This window comes from Macrobrachium rosenbergii, chromosome 41 (genome assembly GCF_040412425.1).
Source record: "Macrobrachium rosenbergii isolate ZJJX-2024 chromosome 41, ASM4041242v1, whole genome shotgun sequence".
Lineage (NCBI taxonomy): Eukaryota > Metazoa > Arthropoda > Malacostraca > Decapoda > Palaemonidae > Macrobrachium > Macrobrachium rosenbergii.
The window spans coordinates 88,962,499-88,972,987 of record NC_089781.1 but is presented as its reverse complement, the minus strand read 5'-3'; the positions used below and the strand labels follow the sequence as shown (position 1 = coordinate 88,972,987).

At 33.5% G+C, this 10,489-nt stretch overlaps 1 protein-coding gene across 1 annotated transcript in view; it reads left to right on the top strand.

Moving 5' to 3' along the window:
* Positions 1-10,196, top strand: part of LOC136826975 (lysosomal proton-coupled steroid conjugate and bile acid symporter SLC46A3-like) — a 107,921-nt gene extending 97,725 nt beyond the window's left edge. The window contains exons 5-6 of the mRNA XM_067084586.1: positions 3,471-3,627; positions 6,966-10,196. Coding sequence (XP_066940687.1) covers positions 3,471-3,627; positions 6,966-7,365 — 557 coding nt within the window. The 3' untranslated portion in view covers positions 7,366-10,196. The remainder of the gene's footprint in view (positions 1-3,470; positions 3,628-6,965) is intronic.
* The last annotated feature ends 293 nt before the right edge of the window (positions 10,197-10,489 follow it).

Here is a 10,489-nt window from a genome sequence, read left to right as displayed (position 1 = left end):
TAATTACAGTATTTATTTATCCTTAGGTCACAGGATATTTTCACGGAAATCATATTAAGCCGAGAACTTTCAGCATCAAAAGCATGTTCATATTCCAAGACGATGAGAGATCAATTGCTTTTATATTCAAAGTCTGAAGTCTTTAACATTCTTTTCTCTAGGTTTTATAGACTCAATAACGAACGACAAATTTCATTAGAAGATTTTTTATATAATAATTTTTATTACATTCAAAAAATGAAAAGCAACGAATATTAGTAAAAGCCATTTCAGTAACAGCTTTCCTTCATTACCTACCACTGAGTAATGTTTACATTAAACCAGACGCATTTAAATCCGACATCTGAACGAGTTTTTTTTTCTCTTTTTTGGCTATGGAAGTCATTAACGATCAGTATTTCAGCATTTCCAATCATAATGACTTTTTTTATAACTTTTATTTTTCCAATTGGTCGCAAATTGAAGGCTGCAAGCACCCTCCAATTACCCGGAGTTTGACACAAATGGGCGTTTGGTTATTTTTTGCAAAGTTATATTGATGACGTAATTCAGCGTAATAATTACAGTGATAGGAAATAAAACGCCGATTCAGTCCCCAATTACCAGGTTACAGATTCTAATTCCAGATTTTCCAGGAAAATTCTCCGTATCTAATTCAGCTGTTCTGTGTATTTTTATTTTAACTTCATCCAGTACAGCTGGAAGCAGTTCATGCTGTGTCTAGTTTCTGTAAGTGATAAAAAAATGTCTTAGAAACGATTTAAAGGATTATGAAGGAGGTATTGGTTTCATCCTTGTATATGACAAAAATAAACAAAGAAACAAATACAAACAGTTTGAATAATTATATGGTTTCGGAGGAAGCAGTTTTTCTCTGTGTCCCGCGGTCTTCCTGTTAATCATCTCGAGAACAGGTGGACGAATTTTGTGTTTATCCATTTTAATCGTTTAAAAGACGTGGGAACTTTTGATTAACATTGTTAGTGACGATCTCTCTCTCTCTCTCTCTCTCTCTCTCTCTCTCTCTCTCTCTCTCTCTCTATGAATCTGAAGGCTACCAGAAACTAATAATAAAAGCTTTAGCAATATAATATATATATATATATATATATATATATATATATATATATATATATATATATATATATGTATATATATATATATATATACATATATACATATATATACACATATATACATATATATATATATATATATATATATATATATATATATATATATATATATATATTGCTAAAGCTTTTTATTATTAGTTTCTGGTAGCCTTCAGATTTATGAGAGAGAGAGAGAGAGAGAGAGAGAGAGAGAGAGAGAGAGAGAGAGAGAGAGAGAGAGAGATCGTCACTAACAATGTTAATCAAAAGTTTCATGTCTTTTAAATATATATATATATTTAAGATATATATATATATATATTAATACTATAAAAAAAGGAAAAAAACTATATATATTTAAATATATATTTATATATATAAGGCATATATATAAATGGAAATATTTGTGGATTTTCATTTTTTATAATATAAAGAAATTATCATATAAAAAATATCATATGATGAAATTTGTCGTCGGTAATCGAGTTTAAAGAAAAAAAAACTTGAGAAAAGAATGTCCAAACAGACTGGTATATATAAAATCATCTTTATTTGTTCTTTAATGCGCAATTTCTCAACGTTTCAAAATTTCCTTCCTAGACAACTAGTCTCATTTCCAAGGCCTGCAATAAAAGAATAAATATTGTCAATTATAAATACATATAAATTATACAAAATTATAAAATATAAATATGTATTTTTATATATCAGTCAAACCACAGGTGAAGAAATGAAATACTGGTTGTAGGTCCTGACCGGTTTCGACTTTGTTATATATAGGATATATAAATTTTTATATAAAATCTTATTAAACTGAGAAATTGCGACATTAAAAGAACGTTCATAATCCAAGATTATGAAATATTAATTGCTTTTGAATTCAAAGGCTGAAGTCTTTGGACGTTCTTTTCTCAAGGCCTTTTTTTCAATTATAAACTCGAAATTACCGAATATAAATTTCATCATCAAACCACAGGTGATATTTTTATATCCTGATAATTAAATCTTTATATTATAAAAATTGCTTTTGAATGAAAACATTCTTTTCTCGGTTTTTTTTCTTTAAACAAAATTTTCGTATTTTTTATATGATAATTTCTTTATTTATAAAATATCAAATGCCCATTCATTTCCAGTAACCGAGTAACGTTTACATTAAACCAGGCGCATTTAAATACGACCATTGAAGGAGTTTTTTTTTTTTTTACTATGGAAGTCATTAACGATCAGTATTTCATCATTTCCAGTCATAATAACTTTTTTTATAACTTTTATTTTTCCAGTTGGACGCAAATTGAAGGCTGCAAGCACCGTCCAATTACGCCGAGTTTGACATAAATGGGCGTTTGGTTATTTTTTGTAAAGTTATATTGATGACGTAATTCAGCGTAATAATTACAGTGATAGGGAATAAAACGTCGATTCAGTCGGTTGTCCCCAATTGGCAGGTTCCAGATTCTAATTCCAGATATTCCAGGGAAATTCTGGAATACTAAATCAGCAGTGTCCTGTGCTTTGATTTTTGCCTTGTCCATCGAAACTGGAAGCAGTTAATGCTTTCTTTATAATTTAGATAACTAAATAAAATGCCCCGAAAACAAATCAAATGATTATGAAGGATGTATTTATTTCGGCAGCCTTGTTTATAAAGAAAAATAAATAAAGACTTAAAATGAACTGAAGAAATTTTTAGAAGTTTGTGTGTGTGTATGTATTTGTCTACTGGCCTTTATGGTAACTCATATACTGTATATAATATCTTTAGAATGGGTGGGCGAGTTTTACGCTTTTTATTTAATTTAGTAATTTAGAAGACTTGGGAACATTTAATCTTGCGATGTTGGGCATCAGAGAGTCGAGAGCTCACAATGACAAGCTACAGCAAAGTGTGTGTCTATATATATATATATATATGGCTATATATATATATATATATATATACAAGCTATAGCAAATATATATATATATATATATACACAGTATGTGTATATATATATATATATATATATATATATATATATATATATATATATATATATATATATATATATATATACAGTATATATATATATATATATATATATATATATATATATAAGTTGTGTGTCTGTATATATATATATATATATATATATATATATATATATATATATATATATATATATATATATATATATATATATACTACTTATCAAATTCTGTGTCATTTTATTAATCTCAAAGCAATATAAATCTTTATACGAAAAGAATCCAAAGCAAATATAAAGTTAAAAAATCACATCGACAACAACTGGTTAGCGTAAATATATCGACAGCCTCATCCCAAATACCTAATGACTTTTTGTATCATTTCAGGTAAAGTTTCTGCCATGCTCGGTGCCCTCGACGGCGTGGTACCCATGCTGAGTTTCACCCTGTACACGGCTGTTTACAGGGCGACTGTGTCGTTCTACCCAGGTGCCCAGTTCTTCTTCGGGGCTTCGGCCAACTTCTTGATGGTGATCATCTTCATGTAAGTGTCAGGATGTTTCTCCCGTTTGAAATCTCAAAATACTTTTTCTGTACAGCTTCTCTCGTGCATGGCCTTTCTTTTTTTTTTTTATAAGGTCTTGCTTTCATTTACTGTGTTCTTCTTTTTTTGCTTTCTTTTTCTTTTTATCATCTGCTTTCAAGGATAGTTTTCCCTTTTAGTTTTCTGTAAAGGAAAGCTGTTGTGCCGGCTTTGTCTGTCCGTCCGCACTTTTTTCTGTCGGCACTTTTTCTCTCCGCCCTCAGATCTTAAAAACTACTGAGGCTAGAGGGCTACAAATTGGTATGTTGATCAGCCACCCTCCGATCATTAGACATACCCAATTGCAGCCCTCTAGCCTCAGTAGTTTTTATTTTATTCAAGGTTAAAGTTAGCCATAATCGTGCTTCTGGCAACGATGTAGGATAGGCCACCACCGGGACGTGGTTAAAGTTTCATGGGCTGCGGCTCATACAGCATTATACCGAGACCACCTGAAGATCTATTTTTGGTGTCCTTGATTATACGCCGTAGCGGCTGTAACAGAAAACTCGATTGCGCCGAAAAAATTTTGGCGGATTTTTTACTTGCCCAAACCTCAGAACATTTTCTCTGTATAACTTGTCTCCCATATTCCCTTTTGTGTGTGTGTATAACCTCTTGCTTTCGTTTACTATGTCTTCTTCTTGATTTATTTTTCTTCATACCGTCAACTTTTAAGATTTTGAATTCACTGCTTTCCTCTGTGTCAAAAGTTAGTTAACTTGTTTCTGTTTTTAAAAGGCGCGTTTTCCAGAGATTATTTATCCATTTTCTTTTTTTCGCGAACCGATCTTATCCTGGGCAGCAGTGCATGCCCATCTCGACCTCTTTCAATAAAACAAACATCTTGCTTTCCCCTTTTGATATCAACAGAATTGTTTTATCTGTTTGAAACCCCTTTCTGCCTATAGTAGCAATTCGCTTCTTGCTCCATTGCACGTGCAAGAATTCCTTTTTTCATTGACCTATGAATCACAAGTTTCCCATTCCTGACTAATTTATAGTGAAGTGCTCCTTTTTCTATGGTTTGTAGATAAGTTTAGTTTCCTCACTTATCTCCTGATAAGTTTCCCTAACTCATTTCTCATCCCATCTACTCAGGCAACGGAGTAATATCTCCCGGCTGCAAATTCCCGAGATGTATACTATTATTGCACCAGCCCGGTTTTTTTTTTGCCATGCCCCCAGGTTAGGTTAGGTTAAGGTTAGGTTAGTTAGGTTAGGTTAGATATAGATTGGATTAGATATGGGAACGGACAGTAATTTGGGTGTGAAAACATAGTGAGATTATTTTCAAGAAAATTCTATGGTTAGTTTTAAAGATATGGGGTCCCGCTTTTTTTCAGGGAAAGGTCCCGCCACTCGGTTACATCTCAGGAAAATGCCTCCCGTCTCAGCTTGTCTCATTGAAGCAATTTTTTTTTTTTTTTTTTTTTAAAAATTTAAGAATCCTTCACACACGCTTTCGTAAGAATGTGCCCTACCTTATTTTAATAAACCCTGGAAGTTGTACTTCTTTGCTTTCGAGGTCATATATAATTTTACCATCCATCGTTTTTGAAAAGTACAAACAGATTTGAAGGCAAAACATCAACCCTTTTTTGGGTCAGTGCAAGAATTACATATCAATAAAATAAAATATGCGTATTAATACTTTACTAGACGCGAGAATAAAAGAAAGCTTTTGATGCAGTTTTGCAGTTTATCATTTTATTAAAATTTCAGTTCATATAATTATATTTTTATATATTGTGAGATAAAATCAGTACAATATCGCATATTACCCAGTAAGAAGAGTGGAGTGCATATGCTTTTTCATTTTGAGTAAATTTGACAGGTTATTGTTTATTTCAAACGAGAGACCTTGAATTATGATGACTATAGCTTTCCCCAGGAAATTCTAACCCAATAAAGGCGTAAGGGAATGGAGTGCGCCATCACTCTAGAAAAATAAACCCAGAGTACCTTATTTCTCGATTAAGGAAGAAGTATCAGGCAACCTAGCCTGATGGCCTGAAGTCAGGTTAGGGAAGAAGTATCAGGCAATCTAGCCTGATGGCCTGAAGTCAGGTTAGGGAAGAAGTATCAGGCAATCTAGACTGATGGCCTGAAGTTAGGCACTGCAACGTCGGTTATATAAGAGTAGCGCCTAGTATATGAGATCAGAAGGATAGGTCTAGGAGTACTGCACTCTTTACAAATAATTGTCTACTGTTTTGTCTAGTTAATGGATGACACCATGCAGGATGATTTTTCAGCAATTATTGTACGTTTAAAAGGTTAGGTTTATGAAAAAACAATGTTTTCACTCACCCACAGTTTTCCAATTAATGAGTGACGTCATGTAGAAAGTTTAACAGCATAGAGTGATTACGGACTAGGTCTACAATATCCAAATGAACAATTAAAAATTCGTTAAAAAGCATTGTAAATAGATATTTCAAATGAAACAATTATATTGGGCGTTTTGGATGTATTAGGTGGAAAACTGATTTGAACGGTATTATATTACTGACGCCCATTAAAAATAGATTTACTGGATAGATTTAATGAGAGTTGACGGTTAATGATGGAAGTCATTATATACCAGCTTCGCTCCCGCTTTTCATAGATTTACAGATTCCAGTTATTGTTTCAGTAATTTCACGTATTATGGAATTTGGTCGTACTGCTTGACTATATACCAGTTTGCTGTCATGTAGGTCTAAATATGAGGTACCTGTAATTATTATTATTATTATTATTATTATTATTATTATTATTATTATTATTATAACAGTTTGCCATCATGTAGTTCTTAAGATGAGGTAGCTGTAATTATTATTATTATTATTATTATTATTATTATTATTATTATTATTATTATTATTATTATTATTCATAAAGGGCACGTTTGCTGTTGGTGAGAAAGCTTCTAGAGAATAAAGTGCTCAAAAGTGAATAGTTGAAAAACTATAAAGACAAAACCACGAGAAGAGCAAATAACAATTAAGTAAATATAAACAGATCGATAAACAAATAGATAATTTCCATAAATAAACAGCGTTGCAGAAATAAACAAGCCTAGTAAACAAAATACTAATAAGAAAAAATATTACTTTTATGACTTGTCTTTTGATATGTCAGATGTTTTACAAATAAACTTTTTAAGTATTTAAATTCCTACATTTCATTATGATCAGTTAAGTGTACCGTATGTTTTATATTAGTGTTTGTCAATATAGCTTCAACAAATGCTTTGTCATTTGATTTTTTTTATCTGAAAATGATCCCCAATTACGCCCCCTCTCCCCCCACAGCCTCGTGATGGTCATGGACAAGACAGGAGACTACAACGTGGAGGATGCAGCGCCGGAAGTCCCCAAGGGCCCCGTGAAGGAGAAGAGCCTCGTGATGCGAAAGGACTCCCGCTGGCTGTACGACGAGGAGAACAAGGGCAAGATCCGCCTAGCCACCATCCTGCTGTCGGCACTCAACTTCAGCATCGAAGTGAACAACATCGAGTCCAGCTTCGGAAAGCCTCTAGAGACTATAGCGGAAGAACCCGAGCGGGAGGCAGCGGCCGAAGTCGAGGACAGAGAAGAGATTAGACCGAAGGAACAGCAGCAGCAGCAGATGAGCGGGAAAACTCAGGAGAAACAGGATGCGTCCGAATCCTACGACAATCCCGCGTACGTCGAGGAGAATCACATAGCTTGAAGTCTTCTCTTTATTGTACATTTGCTATAAATGATTATGTATATAGATATGTAAAATCTCTATTTGTACATTTTTTTTTCAAAGGCGTGTGTACTTGGCTGACGAAGCGCTGTATCTAGCAAAGTTAACCGTGCGAAGGTTCTTAGGCCTATGTTTCTTTTTTTTAGTGTTTTCAGAGTAAGTCTGTTCCTTGTGTTGCATGCATCAATGAAATCCTAACAGTCACTGTACATACATACATACATACATAAGTACATACATACATACATACATACATAAATACATACATACATTTTACAAGGACCATCGCACTTCGTAAGGTTCGTTTCGTGTCTGGCAATACTGTCTCTTCACAGCAAATGTAAAATGTCACACACGCACAATTAATGCCATCAGTAATCAGTCATGAACACCACAATAACACATCACAAGACCTTTATTTCCTAGCAAATACCAGATGCAAAACGTAATCAAAATAAGAAACTAAAGTTTTTTATTTCCTGTGATTTATTTTACTTACTGATATTTTCATTGGTGCCAGTGGGTGGCCTCGAAGACTTACAAACGAGCATCAACCATGACATTAAAAGTTATCGAGATCGTTCGCTGAGACATTTTAGTCCAGGGATCTTGATCGTAAAGGTTTCTCATTTGTATATAGAATAATTTAGGCATGCACAGTAAATGTAAATGTATATTAATTTAGTGAAGGCAAGATTTATAGAGATTGCTTCTCAGTTCAAGAGATAATCGTAAATTCATTGAGCTGGTATGAGAGTTTGCAGTTATAATGTCCGAGAATTTTATAAGTATTATTTGCTCAATGGTATCATGTGTTTATTTATTTTTTGTTGCTAGGCAACAGTGCAGTATTTTCTGATTAAGAAAGAAAGGTGATCACTTACTAGGAGTAGAGTGAAAGGTTCATCAGGTTTTAATTGAAGGTTATCTCTCTCTCTCTCTCTCTCTCTCTCTCTCTCTCTCTCTCTCTCTCTCTCTCTCTCTCTCTCTCTCTAGCATAGAATTTCCAGGAGCTTTGCATTCCCCCAAGTCCAAGATGTTGTAGCAAATATCTTTTAGGTTAACCGATTGTTACAATCATCTCTACTTTCTCGGTTTCTTTTCATTTTCATGTAAAGAATTGTGACCTCCCTAACCGGAATGCTTGTGCCTACTCCATTTACTCCTTTAGGTCATAATTATTTTAATCCTTTTTTAGTTTTTTTTTATTTGTTAGATTCTGAATTGTTGCCTTAACAAAGATCAAAAATTCCAAAATTAGCATCTTCATCTTTTCTTTTTACTTTTCCTCAAAACCTAGTTTTTATTTTTTGCTCAGAAATGTCAAATCTAGTCCTATGCGAACGATCCTCAAATTTAGCCTTGTGAATATCAAAATGGACTTAAAATTTCAGTCTTCACTTCCGCGGTCTCAAAGCCAAAATTATGAAGTGTTGCCAAGTTCAGTATTTCTGTTAACCTCAGTCATTACTTTTTCCAGTTAGAGTACAATTCTGACTCGTTCAGAATTCTTTATTTTAGCTCGTTCAGAATTCTTATCTCCTGAGCTGATAGGCCATTTCCTAAACTTCTTGGTGTTAAGTGACTGGAGACGGATGGTCTCTCTACAATCTTAATAAGTGATAGCTTTTGGAAGACTTCCAAGATCATCATCGTGCGAAGAGGCACACTTTAGCGGCCACTGTCAACCATTATATTCTGGAGGGTAGAAAGGTAACGTTTATGTTTACGTGGAGCAACGCATAAGTCCAGCTGTTTTTTGTAAGGGAACGTAAGTTTAATATTTCCGGAAGGAAACAGATTGTTGTTTTCTGTGTAACGTGGCATAAGTTTCAACTGGTCTTTCAGTGTTTGAAAAAAAATATGCAAACCTTTCATTATGAACAAGTGTCATGGTGGTTTGGAATGCGTGAGAAAGTTCCTCTGTTCAACGGTGGAAAATGAAAAAGTTCAAATAGTTCTAGGAAAATACAAAAGTTCCAGTACTTTCTTGAATGACACTGAAGTTCCAGTGTTTTGTGAATGGCTGACACGCGTGTCTGAAAGTGGCTTCTTTACGGTGATGTTGCAGTAATGAGTTTCCTGATTGTAAAAATGTAATGCAGTATTTTATAAGCGATTTTTGATGTTCAGTGGAATGCAGAAATAGTGTCTTTTATAAAGTAATAATATCAGAGTTTTTTATAATTACACAAGTAGTCATTCCAGGCAGATAACTATCAACATGTACAGAATAGCTTATTTTTTAAATAGTTACTTGAAATCAAGATGCACCAAAAAGATTGTTCTAAATATTTTGTCAGTTCACTCCCTGTTGAGAATTTTCCTATTTGCAAAATAATCTAAAAACTACAGAACTAGTATGTTTTACATTTTACGCAAGACACTATGTTCTGTACCTTAACGGTTGGTTGTTCTTATCGTAATATTTAATGATGTGATGACACTATATAAATGAGCATTTCAACAGATAAATGACTGAATATTTTTAGATATTGATGTATATAAAATTTGTGGGAATTCCTGACTTGTTAAATGCCAGAAATCAAGATCAAAATGTAGCATTTTACCTTTTCAATAAATTATTTACTTCCTATTATGAAAATGTATCGAAAAGATTGTATTTAAGTCATAGCTCTTAGCGGCATGTAAGTGTTAAGTGAGCGGATGTGTATGTTTGTACTTAAGTGATATTAGATGTAACGAGATGGCGGCCATGTCGCCACTCCCTTGAAAATAGATATTTTTCCTTATTGACTAATATGTAAATGGACCACAATTGTACATCTTTAAATAAAAAGGTCAAGAATTTTTGCCACATCCTTTTTTCCTGTTTAGAGTAGACCAAATATTTTTTTTTAATCTTCAATGGAGCGAAGGGTAGAATCTTACCATTGAGACTCAGAAAAGGTCATTATGTCCAAATTAGTTTTGGGAGAAGGTCGATGATAGCTTTTAATGAATGGACTACTCCACCCCCTCTCCGCCCCTCCCCTCCCCCCCCTCTCTCTCTCTCTCCTCTTCCTTGCCTACCTCCTCCCATCCATTTATGTTGTAAAGGCCACATGTTATCGATTCACTGAAGAGATTATGTCTCCTTTGT